General features: G+C 35.0%; 1 protein-coding gene across 6 annotated transcripts in view; it reads left to right on the forward strand.

The window, feature by feature from the left end:
* The window catches only part of ablim1a (actin binding LIM protein 1a), a 42843-nt gene that overhangs the window by 2054 nt on the left and 19129 nt on the right, over positions 1-21660 (forward strand). For 4 of the 6 annotated variants that reach the window (XM_016470929.1, XM_016470930.1, XM_016470933.1 and 1 more), the window contains exons 1-6: positions 3536-3764; positions 13048-13182; positions 17945-18128; positions 18227-18339; positions 20839-20965; positions 21054-21147. In XM_016470929.1, the coding sequence (XP_016326415.1) occupies positions 3536-3764; positions 13048-13182; positions 17945-18128; positions 18227-18339; positions 20839-20965; positions 21054-21147 (882 nt within the window). Of the gene's footprint in view, positions 1-3535; positions 3765-8550; positions 8741-13047; positions 13183-17944; positions 18129-18226; positions 18340-20838; positions 20966-21053; positions 21148-21660 lie in introns of those variants that run through there. The other 2 variants (XM_016470934.1, XM_016470932.1) reach the window with 2 other exon arrangements.

A 21660-nucleotide genomic window follows, 5' to 3' on the forward strand; every position in this document is an offset into this window, starting at 1 on the left:
TTCTTTTGGACTGATGCATGCAACACCCGCTGAGTGGCATTAAACAGCTTGAAAGATCAAAGACAATTTTTTACATAACTCCGACTGGATTCGTCTGAAAGAAGAAAGTCATATACACCTAGGATGACTTGAGGGTGAGTAATTTATGGGCTAATTTTCATTTTTGGGTGAACTAACCCTTTAAAGTGATTTAGCCATTTTTCTAACCTCTTTCCAAAGACATGTCAAATCTGATGTCAGCAGTCCAAAATGCACAAGCTGAGTTTCTGATTGGCTAAATAAGCTCTGTGCATTTTCTTCGGCATGCTCTTCAAACCTTCTTCAAACCCCTATCGGTCAACCATCTTAGCCTGAAGGCATTTTTTTAACTTTTAACATTTTAGCATCAACATTGTCCAATGCATTTGACTGCCATGTTTGTACTAATTTATATTCACCAAGAGCATTCAGAGACAGTAAAGTGTTTATTGGGACATTCCCCACTATCTTGCTATACGTTTTTAGAAACACTTTTCATGTTGAGGTCAAGGCAGTGCATGAGTCATGTCCAAGGATTTAAGAGAGATCGGAAGAGAGCTTCATATAACAGAACAGCAGAGCTCTATTATTCATGAAGCCCATTATCACTCAGAAGCAGAGGAACATCACCAGAAACACAAGTTCATCCCTCTTTCTCTCTCTCTAACCTTCTTCCATCTCAATCAATCTAAATCCATCTCTTTTCCCCCTCCCTTTAGAATCTAATTTTCAGTTGATGTAAATTATGTTCAATATTTTACAGTTTAAAGATTACATGCAAAAAAATAATCCTCCTTAATCTGTTATAAAATCTGCAGCATCTGCAAAACCCTTTGAGGCTCTTTTCGAAAACCTAGTGAGCTACAATGTTATAAGATATTATTAAATATTCGAAAATATTAAATGCGACACAAATATTGAACATGAAGTTCCATTTTTCCATGATTCTTTCTTTCTTTCTTTTTCTTTTTTTTAATGAATTGTAAATGTCTACTCACACAAAAATATATATCATAAACTGTGTCCTTCATCCAGATTTTTCAGTAAAGTTTTGCATTACGGAATTACCTTCTCTGTCAATGACAAATATGATGCAGCAGTTTGGCCAAAAGAAAGCTAGATTACCTTTTTGAACAACCTTTCTTGAAATGCTGCTTATGTAGGCATCTCTGTAGGTTTTGGAACACAGCCTGTGTCTGTTTTGGAACACGCGGGGTCTGTCAGAGCAGCACACGTCTGTTGTTAAATTTGATTCTTCATGTAATTTCATAAAGGCTGTAGGTTAGTGCATTTCTCCAGGATTTATTAGCATTTGGTGAATTATCTCAGTCAATGACAGTGACTAAAGTACTCTTGGACAGGATTAGTTTCCTAAGCAATGTTTGAATTGCAAATTATAAATGTCAATGTCATTTACTGAACTAGTTTTTATCAGATCTTGTTTGGATGTGGGTGTTACAAAAGGTTATGTGCTCTGGTTGCATTTTGTATTATTAAATATTTGTATTATTATAATAACTTGTCACTTTATTTTAAGATCCAATTCTCACTAGTAACAAACCATTAACTACAACTTTTGCCTCAATTCCTAATTTGCTGCTTATTAATATTTAGTAAGGTAGTTGTTAAGTTTAGGTATTGGGTAGGATTAGGGATGTAGAATATGGTCATATACAGAATATGTGCTTTATAAGTACTAATAAACAGCCAATATGTTAATAATAGGCATGCTAATAAGCAAGTAGTTCATAGTGATAATTGGTCCATATACTAAAGTGTTACCTAATAAATTATTATATAATGAATAATATAATATAAACTGTAAGTATATCTTTATTCATTTCATGATGATGATCTAGTAAAAGTAATATTCTATACTTTTCTATACTTTACTTTTACATTGGCTGGATGCAATCACTTCTGAAAGCTCTTTCTAATTCTACTTACCACCAACTGTTAAGTTGGCAGTAAGGTTTAAAATTAAAAATAATAATGAAGGTTCACCAGGCAGCATGACAGAACATTTAGCTGTAGTTACAATATTCGATGAAGGTCAAAATAAACGAAAAGCTATGTGAAAATCTCATGAAAATATTCCTATGTGCACATTCAAGTTATTATAATAAATAACGGATGTTTCTTGTTTTCTCTGATTGCAATGACTGCATAACAAAAGAGACATACTGTATGTATAAGAGACAATCCCCAATAGCATAAACAGACTCTTTTTTTTTTCCAGAGAGACGAGTCTGTGTTGATTAACGGCCATATGTTCTCACCTATTTCCTCCATGTGAAGGAACAACTGGAGAGGTGTGGGTGGGATTCATGAATTTGCAATGGTTGTTGCATCTCTAATCTCATTTTAGACTCACAAGACATTATTTGGGCTACAGTAGTTTGCTTTCTTATTTTAGCTCTGTTTATGCATTGCGTTTATATTAATAATAGTACAAAATGTATTGCTCAAAAATACAGAATCTGCATGCATATATGGAAAAAATAACATTTTGTTTATTGCTGCAATATAGTCTCTTTTTTGTTGTTACATCAGATTGAATTTCATTCTGATGGGCTTTACTTTGGAAATTAGACTTTCTAAATTAGAAAATCCTGTGATAAAAAATTGAAAGGAGTTTATGGGATTATTACTGATCTATATCTCTCAGAATCTGCACAGATGTATTTCCAGCTAATCTTGTGCATTACATTTCGGTTGTACACTCTTAAAAATAAAGGAGGGTTTTGCAGCAATGCCATAGAAGAACCATTTTGGGCTCCCCAAAGAACCTTTCCGTGAACAGTTCTTGAACAATTTTTGGGAAGAACATTTTAATATTCTAAAGAATCTTTTTCCACTATAAAGAACATTTTGTGCAATTGAAAGGTTCTGTGGATGTTAAAGGTTCTTCATTGAACCATAAATGCCAATAAAGGGCTTTTATTTTTAAGAGTGTATTAATAGAAAGCAGACAGTGCTAGGGAATTGTCTAAACGCTGACCATTCTTGATTTGGATTAAGAAGAGAGTATTTTTAGTTGTGTCGGCAAACTCTCACCAAGTAGCTTGTACCATTGCAGCTGCTATGGTGGCATTGCTTGGCCCATCCAAGGTATAATCACAGAGTAGACGTCAGGGTTAATCCGCTTAGGAGAAGGCAAGGAGCTATTTGAACCACTTCTTACTTTCCACTCTGGCATGGGGTTCACCTGTGGTCTTCACCTGAAGCAGAGGTAAGGCGTATCATTTTCAGGTGAGGAGCATTACATCTGGCAATCACTTAATCGGGACGAGAGCACATTTGGTTGAAGATTTAAGATTTGTTAATCTGAAGATCAGAGGTCTTTTGGTTGGAGTTTGGCCCTTTCTGCAGACTCACCTGCTGGTACGTGACCTCTGACCGCTGAGTCAAAGGGCTTTTTGGAAGATCATCGGTTATCATTTAGCCTGGCTATTCAGTCTATTGTGGAAAAGACTAATTCCTAAGCATTTTTGGCCTAGTTTGTGTATTTTTGGACATGCCTTCCCTTCCCACTTTGAACAGCCTGGGAAAGCTCTGCGGCTCAGGACGCAGTCAGCATGTGGATCGCACCCGGATCAAACGCACAAACTCTGTCAAACGCATATCTGTCATAGAGGATGGACGTGTGGCAGAAGTGTTGTACCTCATCCCGAAAGAGTCTGTGATGCAACAGCTGCCGTTCATCAACCCTGAAGACTATTACTTGACTGAGAGCCTGACACCTGGTATGAACAGCTATGGAAACTGGTGAAGGGTTGCACTTTATGTTGATATTTTTCTTCATATCACACGTCTTGTTTATTGCATAAAACACAAGTAAGCTGAATTTAATTTAGATCAGTTTTGCTCCAGAAACCAGTCAAATTTAGACCAACAGTAACTGTACAGTTTAATTGTACATTAAGAAACTTAGTGTGTTATGTTGTCTTTGCCTCCAACATGATCTCATTAGTATTCATTTATTTGCATATGTAAAATATAGCTCACTTACATTTTTTATGAATATTTCAACAGCTTCCAAAACATGAATCTTTTAACATATGTTCAACTTTACAAATCTGCAGTGTTCTCGCAAAATTCTAAGCAATCCCTTTGACTTAGTAAATTGAAGAATTTCTTAAATTGATTGTGCTATATATATTTTTGATTGCATACAATTATTTAATACCATCACATTTAATCAATGTAACATTTAGGCTACTTTAACATTATACATTTTTTATATATATGTATAAAGAGTGACACAAACTTTTATATCTTTTGTTTTTGTCTTTCTCTAAATATATCTAAATCTCTCTCTCTATATATAGCAATTTCATTAAGTAGAATTAAGTTGTGCAATTTTCAAGTTATAAAGCATGAAATTCAACTTTTTTCTAGTTTTTAAGTTGAAGTTTTAAGTTGAAATGACAACCAATTTGATTATACTTACAAATTTAAGGCAGCAGCTTATATTTTTAGTTGCAATAGGTGGACTTGATTGATTGATTGATTGATTGATTTTATTTTTTTATTTATTTTATTTTAAAGTGACTGACATTATACATACAATTGTACAAGAAATGTACAATTTGTGTATAAATATGAATGAGATCATCCTGCCCAAACAGATGTATAATAGCTGCTCAACCCTTCCGTTCAGTAGAAATGCTTCGCTCATGTTAGTGGCGCTCTGTGCTGTGAGTTTCCACTGGTTGTAAGTGTGCTAAAGCAGATCATGAAAGTGAATGTCTCAGTTGCTAAAAAGGGATTACATGCTGTTAATAGGGTGGAATGAATTAATTCATTATGCTAATCAAGAGGTAGTTCTCATCTAGTGCCAGGAAACATCTTGACACACAAAACTTTTGTGAGTGTTTATGACGAGGATAGAGCATTATGCAATGTATTAATCAGTACACGGATGTCAAAAATGATTGTTACTCATTTTTGAAATTGAGTTTAAGTTTTATGTAACTGTAAACTTCTTCAGGCATGCTTGAGGCAACCAAAAAGCCTTTAGTATTACAAGAGAACCATCAGACAAATCCAGCATGTCAGATTTCCTCAGTTTTTGGATTTCTTGGGATTTGCTCTTGTTTGGGTAAAGATTTACACATATTGACCAGTGGCCTGTGGAAGAGGAACTTCATTTTGCTTTTTTAAGGAAATCGTTTTTTATTTAGGCTGCTGTTCAAAATGTTCGAGTCAGTAAGTTTTTTGGGGAAAAAAAACAAAAAAAACAAGGATGCATTAAAGTGACATTAGAGTGTTAAAGACATTAAGATTAGATTAGATTCAACTTTATTGTCATTGCACATGTAAGGTACAAGGCAACAAAATGCAGTTAGCATCTAACCAGAAGTGCAATAAGCAGTAAGTACAGGATATACTGTGTCTCCAATATGTTACAAATGTACAATAAATATACAGTTAAGGCAGTACTATGGACATAATTTACAGCTTTTTAAATACTATCAGCATGATATACAGATAAGTGTACTATGAACATACTATACAGATGGATTATGTAATAGTGTATGTATACTATAAGCAGAAACTATGAACATATGAACATCATTTACAAATGAATATGTAAGCGATACATTAAGCTGTACAAAACACTAGAGCAATGGACATTTAAAAAAATGTTGCCGAATATTTCTATTTCAAATAAATGCTGTTATTCAGAACTTTTTATTTATTCATCTCATCAAAGAATCTTGAAAAAAGTAAAGAAAAAATGTATAATGGTTTTGCCAAAACATATTTTCACAACACAATGGTTTTCAACATTGATAATAATAAGAAATGTTTCATGAACAGCAAATCAAGATAATAGAATGATTTCTGAAGGATCGTGTGACACTGAAGTAAGACACTGAAATAATGATGCTGAAAGTTCAACTTTTACATTATCATTTTTAATGTATTTTATATGGTAATAATAATGTCATAGATATTACAGTTTTACTGTATTTTTGATCAGATAAATGCAGCCTTAATAAGCATAACAGACTTCTTTCAAAACCGACCCCAAACTTTTGAACTGTCTATTGCCATTGTAATTATGTCTCTTGTAGATAATGGTGACAATGAAACAACATTGCTCAGCTCAATGTATATATTTCTTTTTACGTTTGTAGGATGTGTCAAGTTAAAGGGAGTTGAAAAGCATCTCTTGCTACCTTTCTTTCATTGCATTGTGCTCCATCTAGCTGGAACTCGTCCTGTACAAACAGCCCATAACTGCATATTTGTCGCTTTATTTTCAAATTGCATTTTCCTCAGCCTTGCATTCCAGATTATACCATATAGATCTGCTTGGCCCAGGGAGAGGAGTTTACTTCCTGACATACATTGGAGAACTAAGAGCTTTTACAGGGTCATCTGAGAAGGGCAGACTAAGTGTGGAGTCTTACAGCAGTGTTATTGGAAAAGTTAATGGGATGACAAATCAATGAAAATGCTCTTATGTAAATAACAATGAGTCATAATTATTTAACAGTGCAGTGCTTTTGCATAGTCATTCAAACAAATTGCACTGAGTTTGACGCATGTGAAACAATTTTAAGATCTAAACTGGATGCAGAACTGAATGAATGAGACTTCAGACTAGAGCAGCAGTCACATAAATTTAGTTCTCCACAGTATTTGGCTATTAGAAATGTGCTGGCTATGCACTAAACCAGTCTAGGATGAGGTGAAGTACGTTTTTACTTATGGAAAAGTGTCCATTGATGCTTCTAGGCATGTGAAGGAAGTGTTCTGAAGTCAAGCTGCTTTCTAAGGTTGATGATCCTCAAGTTCCCTCTGATCCGGTCTCAACTTTAGATGGCACACCAACACACTGTCCATTCACTGACTGCCTGATGCGTCTCGCACGGGGGGAAAACTGTCTGAAATCTTCTGATTCATTCTGATTGCTTTTGGAGATCCACCTGGAAGTTAAGCTGTGTTTACAGTGTTGAGTAAGTGCTTTTGAAGAAGAAATAATCATTTCCAGGTTAGTGATGTCAAATCTTTGACTTTTTGGCACTTAGCAGCAAGTTAACCAGATATTCACAATCAGAAAAGTGCATTCTACTTTTTGGTTTATGCTTCTGAAATTATTGTACTAATTTTAACAAACAGAAATGTCTACAGACATTTCTGTATTTTCAGTATAGCTGCTTGTGTATCAATACTGCTATGCAGTTGTTTGAGTTGTTTCTATGCTGTGCTGCTATTGTGGTGTTCAAAACGGCATGAACAAAATGAACGGCAGCAGACAGAAAAAGTAAATTTCATGCTTTTAAGAGCCCTCTAAAAAAACAGTCACTAGTGGAACTTCTACTATAATGAAATATTTGCAGTTTGTTTATATGTTGCTTGCAGAATGTTTTATTTCATCATGAGTCCATTCTGCTGATGTAGTTGAGACTGAGTGTCACTCAGACAGCTGTTGAACCGTGATGAGGCTAATAGGATCGTCACAGCTTAATCACAGGGATATTCATGGTGGATTAAAACCAGATCATGTCATGTCTGCTGTCATGATCCAGACAAGCCTGTGTGATCTGCAAGGATACTGTCCCAACAAGGCTGGTCGTCCCCTGCACAGTTGCTGACTTGGCCATTTAGTTATTTTTGACCAGCACCATGTGTTGAGCACATGATTTTTGTAATGAAGAATATTTTTAGTTTAATTTTTTTTATTTATTTAAATGCTTTTATTAATTATTTATTTGTAGTATTTTAGAAAATAAATACATTTAACATTTTAAAATAAACATTGACAGGTGAAGAGTGTGATTTTATTCAGTTTTAATTGTATTGTATTGTGCTTAATATGTGGAAGCCATTTGTAGGTTGAATGAATGTTTTGTTTAACCAGTGACGCAGTGAATGTTTGGGAAACCTCTTTGGGAATAATAAAAAAAAACATTTTGTTTTTTAATTATTACTATTTTTTATTCCATTTGCTGATGTTAGTGTCTAAGAAATTATTCTAATAATAATAATCTAAAATTATTATTATTATTATTATTATTATAAATTTACCTTGAATATTTACATTTAATATTAGTCTATAATTGAATATTTTGACCAAAAAGGTGTTTTCAAGCATCAAAATAATAAAAGTTTAATACAGCTTTAAGTTTATTTTTTTCTATGGATATTAGAATGTCCTGTTCCTTTTTTTTTTCTGAGCAAAAAATAACAACTGTCACACATTTTTACCATGATTTACAAAAGACACCCAATAAAATGTCATTCGGTGTAACCATAGTTTATATACCAAAAAATGTTGCCATAAAATGTAAAATGTTTTTTTAATCTGAACTGTTTAAGCTTTTTAATGTAGCTTAATCAAGCCAAATTGGCAGCTATAGTCATAAATTCTGCCAGTAACTTCCAGACTGCAGAGGAAGATGGGCAAGTCCTTGGATTAATGAGACAGAAAGGGGGATGGGACGGATGGATGGAGGGAGGGTGGGGGCGGTAGGAGGAGACAGAGGGGTACAGGGGAGCAGGCACGCGCCTGCCTGCCTCTGTTGTTACAGGACACGTTTAGCTTTCTGTCATTTACATATTCCTCTTTTAATCATCCATATTAGTTCACTGGATTTTTTGTTCAGCTTTTTAATGCTGCATTTCTCATCTCACTGGATACAACTCCACCAGGGCTGATTATTGATTCATCTTCACTTACCACTGATGGTCATGGTCAAGAAGAAAGGTAATTAAGAGTGTGTGTTTTGGTGAGAGTAACTGACCATCTATATATTAGTGTGGTCACGTTTCACACTGTTAAGAGTAAATAGTCACTTTCAAAAGGTTTACCAGAAATGCATCATGAGAATCACATGCTGTTCTTTATCTGCAGAGATGCTGAATTATCTCACTTCTTAGTTAAGGTGATTCTGATGCTGTATTGGTTAAATACAGGTTGATAATCTTAGTTTTTTCCTGATTGCACCATGTTTGGCTTTAGCTGCTGTGTGTGATCAATTTGAATCACAGGAACTGTTATATAAGAGATAGAGTCGCTTTGTGCTGCAGTCGTACCTGTCAGGTCTACAGGTTATTTGATCAGAGCTGCTGGTCATAGATTGTGGGATTGTTTAATAGCGGCACGTCTCCTGCCGTTACTGTTGTTTCAGTTTTAAATGGGACCCAAAAGCATGAGGTAGACACGCGCAGCCCGCACCCGTCGCCATAGCAACGCTCACAGGAAGGTTAAGTCCATTGTTGTGTCTCGCTTGCAGTGGCCTCTCGCTTTTAGGGTGTCTCTTTAAAGATGTCTCATCCCTGCCGCAGTTCATCTGCAGAGACGCAGAGTTCAGGTTCATTTCCAGCATTGTGTCTTTGACTAATGAATACAGTCTTTTTCAGTACTATAGAGGGAAGACTGCAAGTGTAAAATGTTGTAGATTTGTAGGCACAAACATGTAGGTCAACTTGAACTAAAATTTTACACACAGTAACCAAGTTAACAATTTTAAGATTTGTCCTTATAGATTTTTATCCTTGTAGATTTTTGGTATTGATTTATTTGAAAACATATTTAGTAGATAATTTGATATATGTATCAAATAAGTAATAATATAATACTGCAGTATTGGGTTGCTGCATAAAAATGTTTGAGATATGGATGTACATGAGCTGTTCGTACTAAATGTACTGTGGCAGTACCAAGTGCTTATGTTGGATCCATATTTTTGTACATGAAGTGAGAAGCAAACACTGCGCTAAAATTGTCATATAAAATCACCATGTAAAAGTAAAAAAAAAGTCCTTAAAATGATTCATAATTCTTTTACCTACCATGTGCACTTTTATTCATTTTGCACAACTTGGTGCCCATGGTGGCATTTCATTTAGTTAGTTTCTACCAAGTGAATTAGTTATCCTTTTTTATCAGCAATGATGCATTAACTTAACATTAACATTAACTCAAAAGTGACAGTAAAGACTTTTGTAATGTTACAAAAGATTTATATTTCAAATAAATGCTGTTCTGTCTATTCATCAAATAATACAGAAAAACTTTTGAATGGTAGTGTACCTTGGAATTTAAGTTCTTAAAAGAATACCATGTTATTTCCATCATGCTAGTGTCCAAAAAAATGGTGCATTTAATGTTAATACCATGCTATGTTAAGGTGGAAAAAACAGCATATGCTGGTATGTTTTGAAGCATGGCAGCTGGTTTTTGTTGGTTTAAGCTGGTCCTTAGTTGGTCATGAACTGGTTCAAGCTGGTCCTGAGCTGGTAATAAGCTGGTTATGAGCTGGTTCTGGGCAGGAGCTAGGAGCAGGAGCTAGTTGCTTAGAACCAGCTTAGGGCCAGCACATGACCATCTTAAACCAGCTCAAACCAGCTGCCTTGCTTCAAAATATACCAGCATATGCTATTGTTTTCAACAGGGCTACCTTTCATGAGAAGCCAATCTTATAATGCACTGTATTGAGCTCAGGGAAACAAATGAATCCAAAACGATGGATGAATCCAGACAAATGTTGTGAGTATTGATAAAATATTCTGTGCATTTCTGTAGTTATTGGAGTATTGTGTTGTTAGCTTAGCAACACACCAGTGCAAAACTCTTTTGAAATGAATTGCATTCCATTTCATGCATAATCTCGTTTCATCCCAGTTAAGACAGCTGTCTGTAGTCAGGAGAGCGAGTCAGTCGAGCTGTAGTGTCTGTGATGCTGATGTGATATCTGTAATGGTGTGCTCTCAGAGCTGGAAGTTAACTCCTCTGACCAGAGCTTAATCAGCAGAAATGCCTGCTTGTGTGGAGGAAGTGTTCTAGAAAGCTTCAATAAGAGTTTGGATTAAGTACTTGAAGTACAGCAGCTGTCATCTACTCTTCTGCATTATACCACTCATTCGATTTTTCTATACATGTAAGACCCCTCAGTGCAGTTTTTTTACATTAGTGAGTCATTTATACGGCTTGTAGACTTGAGAACTGTTATGTGAGAGAAATAAGCAATTGTGAGATATAAAGTCACATATTTACCGGCTTCCATAAGGACCTGGGTCATATCTAGAGACCAGAATATCTCTCTGTAAAGTATAAGCATATGCCCTGTTCTTTTTCACTTCAAAAATTTACATTTTACAGTATTTTATTGTAAAATAACATGAAATGTCCCATTAGATCAACTGCAGTTTTTCACTTCACAGACTGGTTCATTTACATTTGATCTCACTGTACTTGTTCCGAATTTTAATGTTTCTAAATGTAATTTCATTGATGTCTTCATGAATACTGAATGTTTTGAAGATAATGATGCTTTAGCTCTGGCAGTGAGAGATACGGCTCTGATCCCACTTTCCAGTGCTTTGTTGGCCTGGGACGGAAGGGTGGAGAGGGTATGGTAAGGGGGCAGGGGAAGAGATTCTCCTCATAAATATGTATGAAAAAAGTGTGCGTCTGCGAAATGAATGTCCCACGAGACTCGTACAAGCTAACACACATGCACTGGTCCACATGCACACACATCCAGCGCTGCTCTGGCCCTGTGACGGGGACTGTCTGTGTTTGATGCTCAACACTCTGGGACAGAATCAGTCACTCCTCCTGGATTAGTGTAGACACAACTGAGAGGGGGAATGGGCTGGAATGGAGTACACATAAAAATAAAGCCTCCAAAAGGGGGTTTTCACAGAACAACTATTTTGGGTTGCCCAAAGATCCTTTCAGTGAACAGTTCTACCACTTTTTTCTTAGTGTGAAGAACATTTTAATAATCTGAAGAACCTTATTCTGCTATAAAGAACATTCTGTGGATTGGAAAGATTCCATGGATGTTAATAGTTCTTCATGGAACCATCAATGCCAATAAAGAACCTTGACAAATAGAGTAGAGGATAACAATAGTGGATGTTTTGGATAAAGTGATGCTTAAAAACGAATGCAAAATAAATGGAAAACAAATGCAGATCAATAACAGTGAAAGCTTTGTGTGTTTCAGTCTGTGCTGAACTCTTTCTCCAGGGGAATGAGGATCTGTGCAGTACGTCTCAATGCAGAATTGATAATCAGGATTTGTGGACATTTGATGTGATGTGGTGATATTTTTAAAAAGGATATTTGAAGGTACAGGATCTGCTGTGTGGATTTTAATGGAGGCAGAGACATGCATTTATACAGTCTTCTGACTTTGTTTTCAGCACTGTTTGCTATTTGATTTCTTGTTGAAAATCCTGTTTACAGCTATTTTATGATGATTTTTAAGGTACAACAATGTACACTAGTACCGTTCAGAAGTTTGTGGTAATTTTTTTTTCTTTTGTTTCTTTTGCTCACCAAGGCTGCATTAATTTGATCAAAAATACAGTAAAAACAGTAATATTGTGAAATATTATTACAATTTCAAATAACTATTTTCTATTTAAATATATTTTAAAATGCAGTTTATTCCTGTGATGCAAAGTCCTTTTCAGCATCATTACTCCAGTCTCCAGAAAATGCTGAAAACAGTTGTGCTGCTGTGAATTGAATTGTAACAATGAACTGTTACAATTATACACTTATTTTCACATAGCTATGAGAAGCGTTATACATGGACGCGCGTGCAGTTGCCGTACTGTATTAAAGCTTTAATCAGGATAAAAACAATCAAGCCTAGAAAAAAAAAACAGTCAACCACCCCTTTAATATTTTTGTGGAAACAGTTTTTTTTTTTTTCAGGATTCTTTGATGAATAGAAAGTTCCAAAGAACAACATTTATTTGAAATATAATTTTTGTATATTCTTTTAACATTAGAAACATCTTCACTGCACTTTTCATAATTTTAATGCATCTTTGAAAAAAATAAAAATAAATAAACTTTCTGACCATAAACTTTTGCATAGTAGTGTACTTAAGTTCGCTTTTGTAATATAAACCAAAATGGACTGTGTTACTGAACGGAATATTGTATTTTATATGCAGTAGCTCTACACAAGCAGCTCATATTCCACACATACTTGCACTGTTGCAGTACTGTTACAGACCATGTCAACTTTTGTTTTCTTCCTATGCAAGTGGCCCATACACAGGAAGCTCACCACCAGACGGAGAAGCCTTTGATACGCTGTGCTAAATGTGGGGAGGTGTGCAAGGGAGAGGTGTTACGAGTGCAGGCCAAACACTTCCACATCAAGTGCTTCACGTGCAAAGGTGAGTGAATTAATGTCACTTATGCACATATACAAACCATCAGTCCCTGTTACATGCAAGACATTCAGTGCCAGGAAGCCAAATGCTGAATGAGGAAGAGATGTAAATTAGAATTATTATATGAATGGAATATTCAAATACAGAATCTAATATCTTCAGAAAAGGAGAGGTGTATGCTGGACGTTTACTGTTGTCTGTCTATTTTATATGTAGGTCTTAAACTGAGAGCACAACAATTTAATAACATGTCTGGTTCATATTTTACCATGCACAAAATCAAAAGAAAAGCATAGGAAATTAGTTTTCTGAGTTTTTCCCTATAAATGTTTCTGAAGTCTGTCTAACACCTCTCGTGTGCGTCTCCTATGACTCATCTCTTCTGCCAGAGTTCAGGATCACTGTGTGATTGTTAAGACTGTTATAGATGAGTTCCAGCTTGACCTATTTAGCATGTGTTTCTCAGAATCTATGATAAGTTTTAAAAATAGACCCAACTCACTTGTGTTTGTTGTCAATATAGCATTAACGCTATATGGACAGGTGAGGTTACTAACATCAGTTCATTGTGTAAATGGTAGTAGTGAACATGAAATTCTATAATTTTTCTATAATTCATTTAAGCATTTTAATTATATTGTATTAGAGGGTTAATATTTTTTTTAAATGAATTATATAATTATTATACAGTACTGTGTGTGTGTGTGTGTGTGTGTGTGTGTGTGTGTGAAAGTTTGGTCATTAGGTGACATCCAGACTGCCTTTCTTGCTTTAGTGCTTTCTGTTGAACTTACTGGTATAGTGTCATGATTTACCATGTCACTTCAGGGTCTTTATTTAGTAAGCCCACCAAATCCATCTGCTTTTAACAAAACACTCGAGATTATGCTGACTATTTTGTCAGCAACACTTGAGTCACGTAGACCTGGATACAATACAGTCCTACATTACGAAGTAAATCCTGTCATGTCTGAGCTGCGATCCAATTAACCCAGAGACTTTCCCTCTGTCCTGCTGTCCCACTTCAATTAGAGAGAGCAGCATTATGATGTAAGAGCTGCTCTGTGAGTGCAGCACAAATCTGACTGACACAGTCACATCTAGTATGTTGCACATGACAAATTTTAGGGATTAATTAATGGAAGTAGCCTTGTACATATATACACTGCCTGTCAAAGTATGGACATTTATTATTACTATTTTTTCACATTTTAGATTAATAGTCATCAAAATTATGAAATAACACAAAATATGCAAATTATGTAGTGATCAAAACGTGATAGAAGTTCAAATGTATGGTGGACAGTTGTTCCTGCACTGCTCCAACTCAAAAAATAAATAAAATAAAATTGTAGTTTTCTACAAAACTAATTTGCAAAAAAAACATCATTCAATCAAGTGTGTCCAAACGTTTATTTTGTAAGTATACAGTATATTAACCTTGTATAATAACAAGTAGTAGTTGTTATTTTTTAACAGTCACTGAGCTAAATGATACATGTTGAAATATGAAAACATGACTTTCTATGTTATTTTAATTTGTTGAATGCTTGCATTCTGTCACACTGAAGCACATGCCAGTGTTGGTTTTCTTGGGGAACACGTTTAAAAAGTTACTTTTAAAAGTAGTATGTCACATTATTAAATAATTGCTTTACTTAAAAAGTAACATATTACTTGTACGTTACTTTTGCAGTGGACTGATAGTTGTTGTTGTTTGTTTGTTTATTTTGTTTCACTTTTAGCTTCAGTTGGGTAGAAATATCTCAAGTATATCTTGAATATTTAATATCTCGCCCAGCCCTTTATTTCTCACACAGGACTGAATTCATGTCATTCTCTGACCTCTGACCTTACTGTGGCCTCTTAATACATCACAGACACAGAGACAATGACACTGACTGAGAGAGAGATAGAAAAAGAGTGACTCAGCAGGCCTATTTTTGGACTAGGGATTTAACAGTTCTTGAATCATATATATGCAAGGTGATAATGAATATGAGATATTAAAATCTTTTTACTGTCAACTCTTGATCAAACTACACAGAAATTAGATTTGAATTTGAACATGACCTGTAGTAATCTGAGCAGATAATCAGTGTAAGAACTAATCATCTACTTTGTGTTCAACACCCTTTAGGGATTATGCCATCCTTAATGTAAGTCTGTGTAATAATAATCAGCTTATCTAATCATCTAATCACTTCAGAGTAGCATAAACCAACTAGATCATTCTATTCTTCATTTGTAGGCAACCTGCTCACAGCCTGCTTTATTTCTATAATGTGATGTATCATTGAATCATGTGCACTAAGCCAATATATATTAAAGGAATAGTTTACTCAGAAATGAAAATTTGCTGAAAATGTACTTACCCTCAGGCCATCTAAGATGTAGATGAGTTTGTTTCTTCATGGGAACAGATTTGGTTGAAATTTAGCATTACATCACTGTCTCACCAATGGATCCTCTGCAGTGAATGGGTGCCGTCAGAATGAGAGTTTAAACAGCTGATAAAAACATCACAATAATTCACAGGTAATCCACGCGAATTCATAAATTAACATCTTGTGAAGCAAAAAGCTGTGTGTTTATAAGAAACAAATTCATCATTAAGACGCTTAAACTTTAAACCATAACTTCTGTCCAAAATACAATCCATAATAATGCTTCCATCAGTGAAAAAGTCCTCTCACATCAACATCCACCAACATATTTGTTTAGAGCTGTTTTGGACTGTTTTCATCTGTAAATGGTGCTTGATCTGTGCATATTACTCTCCTGATTCAGACAAGATGTATTTTGCACCGGAGAAAGCAATATCATGCATTGAGGGCTGGATTGAATTTAAAAACATCTTGATGGATTTGTTTCTTACAAACACACAGCTTTTCACTTCACAAGACGTTAACTAATGGACTGGAATCTTGTCAGTTATAGTGATGTTTTTATCAGCTGTTTGGACTCTTATTCTGACGGCACCCATTCACTGCAGAGGATCCATTGGTGAGCAAGTGATGTAATGCTACATTTCTCCAAATCTGTTACTGTGAAGAAACAAACTCATCTACATCTTGGAAGGACTGTGGGTGAGTACATTTTCAGCTAATTAAAGTTTTTGGGTGAAATATTATTTTAAGAGGTTTCTGAAGAATAAGAGGTACAATTTCAATAATTTTTAACTTATTAACACATATGTGAAGTAATACAATCACTAAATCACAGAAAGTTAAATTAATGCATTCTATTTGTTGGAGTTTTTCAATTGCATATCTATGTTTAAGTGTTTATATTTAGATAATTTTTAGATAATCATTTTAAAATTTCTTAAACGCTTTTAAATGCATGTAATTTTAAAGTTTAAACTTTAAATTTAAAACTACCAGCTCCTTAGAATGAATGAAAGTTTAATATCTGAATATTAGTTTTAATGTATTATTTTGTGTCTGCGTCATCCAGAGATGAAAGTCTGCTTGTAGGAAATGTGCCAAAAGACGTTGTTACCAAGTCCATTACTTTTTCATTTATTCATCAGATCAAATGTTTCAGTGATGATTTTCACATTTTCAAAGGAGACGCTGTCATGTTGTTTATTCCCTTTAGGTTGATATTGGTTGTGGTACGTTTTTTGAGATGCAGGTTAACTTAAGGATGTTGGGATGAATATTTTTAAATAACTGTGTCACTTTTTTGTGTTAAAGGTGCACTTAATACCTTTCTACAGTAAAAAAAACCGTATATATATATATATATATATATATATATATATATATATGTCCTCATATGGACCCTGCAGAAGTTTCTCAGTGCATGAACTCATTTTATCGGAGCTGATCATGTAGAAGGCTATGAGAAGCACTAGAGTCAGTTACATAACAGCACACATACTACATAGACATTGTACATGTCTATTATACTTCCACTCGCTCATTCTCTAAATAGAAAGTGGGTGAAGGAGCTCTTAAGAGCTTAAAATGAAACACAATGAGCTCTAAATGTGTTTAAGATAGGCTATTAGTTCAGATTAGACATTTCAAGGTTTCTGACTATTATGTATTCTCAAGATCATGGTTTGTCCATTGTCCTCCACTGAGGTTTATTTTTACAATTGCTATTTCTAGTGCGCCAATTATGATGCATTGTCCTGTTACAAGAACAGAAATGTATGACAAAGAAGCCATTATAACAAAAATCAAGGTTCACCCTAAAAACTTTTGTCATTATTTACTTACCAACTGTTTTTTACTCCTCTGCAGAACATAAAATATGATTGTTTAAAAAATGTCCCTGTCTAGTATAATGGTAGTGAATGAGGATCAAAAATACAGTAAAACATTTATTTTGTGAAATATTTTTACAGTTAAACTAACTTTTCTATTTAAATGTATTTTAAAATGTAATTTATTCCTGTGATCAAAGCTGAATTTTCAGCATCATTACTCCAGTCTTCAGTGTCACATGATCCTTCAGAAATCGTTCTAATATGCTGATTTGCCGCTCAAGAAAAATTTCTGATTATTATCAATGTTACAAACAGACGTGCTGCCTAATATTTTTGTGGAAACCATGGTAGTTTTTTTTCCCCCCAGATGCCTTTATGAAGCATTTAATTATTCTTTAAATATTTTATGTTTATATAATATTATTTTATTATTCTCTAATATTTAAAACAATATTATTAGGTAGAGTGAGTGTATATAACACACCATGATTTTGATTTTGATAATAATTCACAACCAACTTTAGAATGTGTGTTTTGCTGTAGTATGTGGCTGCGATCTGGCTCAGGGAGGATTCTTCATGAAGAATGGGGAATATCTGTGCACTCTGGATTACCAACGCATCCATGGCACGCGCTGTAACATCTGTGGAGAGTTTGTGGAGGGGGAGGTGGTGACTGCACTCGGAAAGACCTACCACCCAGCATGCTTTGTGTGCACAATCTGCAAGTAAGAGCCTACGGACACACACACACTCGCAAAGAGACACACACTGGACATTATACAGTCATTGACATTGCATGGATCGTATATTTTATGACCTACAGGAGACCATTTCCTGCTGGAGACAGAGTGACGTTCAATGGCAAGGACTGTCTGTGTCAGTACTGCGCAGAGCCCATGTCTCCAGGACCTACCAAAGACGCCATCAGACCAAGCAGTGAGTGCAGGAACCGCACATCTAAACCTCCATATGAGTGAATTGCACATAACTGGTCAAGAACATGTCAGGGTCATATTTCAACCAAAAATCTAGAAAATAATGCCATTAATAGTTTAGTTTTTTTATTTTCATGACAATTAAACACATTTCCAATCAAATTAATAAAAAGCTCATTCCCATTAGTGAAATGTGTGTGGGGGGGGGTATATATATGTATATATATACACTGAACAAAATTATAAACGCAACACTTTTGTTTTTGCCCCCATTTTTCATGAGCTGAACTCAAAGATCTAAGACTTTTTCTATGTACACAAAAGGCCTATTCTCTCAAATATTGCAGATGAGCTTCCCTGAGATGGTTTCTGACAGAAAATTATTTGAAATTCTTTGATTATGCAAACCGATTGTTGCAGCAGCTGTCCGGGTGGCTGGTCTCAGACGATCTTGGAGGTGAAGATGCTGGATGTGGAGGTCCTGGGCTGGTGTGGTTACACGTGGTCTGCGGTTGTGAGGCCGGTTGGATGTACTGCCAAATTCTCTGAAACGCCTTTGGAGATGGCTTATGGTAGAGAAATTAACATTCAATTCACGGTCAACAGCTCTGGTGGACATTCCTGCAGTCAGCATGCCAATTGCACGCTCCCTCAAAACTTGCAACATCGGTGGCATTTTGCTGTGTGATAAAACTGCACATTTTAGAGTAGCCTTTTATTGTTGCCAGCCTATGGCACACCTGTGCAATAATCCTGCTGTCTAATCAGCATCTTGATATGCCACACCTGTGAGGTGGATGGATTATCTCGGCAAAGGAGAAGTGCTCACTAACACAGATTTAGACAGATTTGTGAACAATATTTGAGAGAAATAGGCCTTTTGTGTACATAGAAAAAGTCTTAGATCTTTGAGTTCAGCTCGTGAAAAATGGGGGGAAAAACAAAAGTGTTGCGTTTATAATTTTGTTCAGTGTAATTTAAAATATTTAATTATGTATTACCTTGTTTTTGAAAGAAATCACTTATGCTCACCAATGCAGCATTTATTTGATCAAAAAGACAGTAAATCAGTAATAAATTAAACACATTTCCAGCCAAATCAATACAAATCTCATTTTCATCAGTGAAATGTGAAAAAAAAGTCAAGTTTGTTATACTACCTTGAATTTTTGCATTATTTATGAATTCATTAACTCCAACATTTGGATATATTTAAGTAGAAATACTTTACAAAAGTAAAGCATCTGAACTGATTGTTTTAATGAAAATTGTGGACGGGAAAATATTATCACAATACAATAGGCTTCTTTTTTTTTATACACAGTGTACTTCCTGATTTAATTTCTTTTCTTTTTGACCTTCCCATACGATTTAAGATCTCACATATCTACAACTTTTAAGTTTAAGTACTTAAGACAAAATCTTACTCAATTTAAAACCTGAAGAACCTAGAAGGCATAAAGAATTATTTATGTAATTCATATGCATCAACTTTATAAAGCAGATTATTTTATCACAACTTCCTTCATGCTCAGACATTATTAAAGAAAAAGAAGAAAAAAAAAACGTCAACATACATTAACTATAGTAAGAGTACATACTGCCACATCCACACAGTGACTTAATGGGAAAGAAAGTGATTGTATAAGATCCTGTAAAGCTCTGGCATGGATATACACGTGAAACGGTAAATTATTAAAACACTTCATCTCTCTTTGTTCCCTTTTCTGAGCATTTGGGGGCTTTTTGGCCAGGATCCACCTACTATAATAAATAATTAATATGGTAACACTTTATTTCGATAGTCCACTTTAGACATTCTATTAACAGTAAGTAACCTTGCAACTACATGTCAACTAGCAGTTAGTAGAGTATTAGTAGCCTGTCTGCTTAATATCTTCTAACACTTTCTTTGTCAACTTATTCTACTAACCCTAAACCTACCCTAACAGTCTACTCTGAGAGTTAGTAGACATGTAGTTGCAAATTAATGAGAATTAGTTGACATGTAGTTGACATGTAGTTACAAAGTTACTTATAGTTAATAGAATGTCTAAAGTGGACTATCGAAATAAAGTGTAACCATTAATATTAATTTCCACTTTAAGCCTTTAAGCTCGACTACTAAAGCCAATGATCATCTTTCATCTACAAGGTATAAAGTAAAATGTGAAGAAACAAATACCACACCGATATCACTAATGTTTGTAATACAGCAATGTTGTTGATAAATGCCATTGTGAGTCATCAGTGTCCTGATGTAATAGATCAAGACCCTTGATAAATGCCAAAATTGTGTTCACAATATACTGATTCATGACATAGTGATCAAGTTTAAGTCTATAAAAAAATGGTTTGCATGTTTTGACACAAAAATAATGGCCCAAACTGAGTTTTTTTGAGAAACTTTAAATCATGCGCAGAATTTAAAGATGTTTTTTAATAGGAAAAAGCATCAATCGAGTAAGTCAAATGAGTTTCATTTGTGTGTATGTTTCAGGTTGCGCGGGCTGTGGCAGAGATATTAAGAATGGTCAGGCTCTGTTGGCTCTAGAGTGTCAGTGGCATTTGGGCTGTTTTAAATGTAAGGCCTGTGCCAAAGTATTAACTGGAGAATACATCAGCAAGTAAGACGCATTTATACACAAAATCCATCCATTCCATCCTAAATGATGGATGATGGTATGCATTGGTTTGTTCTCTGTATGTGCACAGAGATGGCGCCCCCTACTGTGAGCATGATTATCAGGTCCTGTTTGGAGTGCATTGTGAAGCTTGTCAGCAGTTCATCACCGGGAAAGTCCTGGAGGTACAGAAACACCCACACACACACACACACACACAGTTCTGGAATGGTAACAAAATGATCCCTTGAAATACTTTTTTGTGTCTTTTAGTTAATGTCTGTAGCTTTGAGCAGTGTTGTTATTGTTAAAGGGATAGTACACCCAAAAATGAAAATTACCCCTTGATTTACTCACTCTTAAGCCATCCTAGGTGTATATGGCTTTCTTCTTTCAGACGAATACAATCGGAGTTATATTTAAAAATGTCCTGGCCTTAATAAAGGCCTTCTGAAGTGGAGCAATGCGTTTGTGTAAGAAAAATATCCATATTTAAAACTTTATAAACCGTCATTCGCTCGTTCAGGAGAGAGTGGCGTTCCAGTGGATGACATAGGACATAGCTGTAGCGTAAACTCCAGTGAGAATATGCTAGTCTTGTGAGAGCCAAGTTTTGTTTACATCAAAGGAAACCAGTCTCCTCTTGGCTTATATCGAAACATTTTTCTTTACAAATCCTTGTTTTGAACTTCTAATTT

The sequence above is a fragment of the Sinocyclocheilus anshuiensis genome, unplaced genomic scaffold (assembly GCF_001515605.1).
Source record: "Sinocyclocheilus anshuiensis isolate Anshui unplaced genomic scaffold, SAMN03320099.WGS_v1.1 scaffold961, whole genome shotgun sequence".
NCBI classification, from domain to species: Eukaryota; Metazoa; Chordata; class Actinopteri; order Cypriniformes; family Cyprinidae; genus Sinocyclocheilus; species Sinocyclocheilus anshuiensis.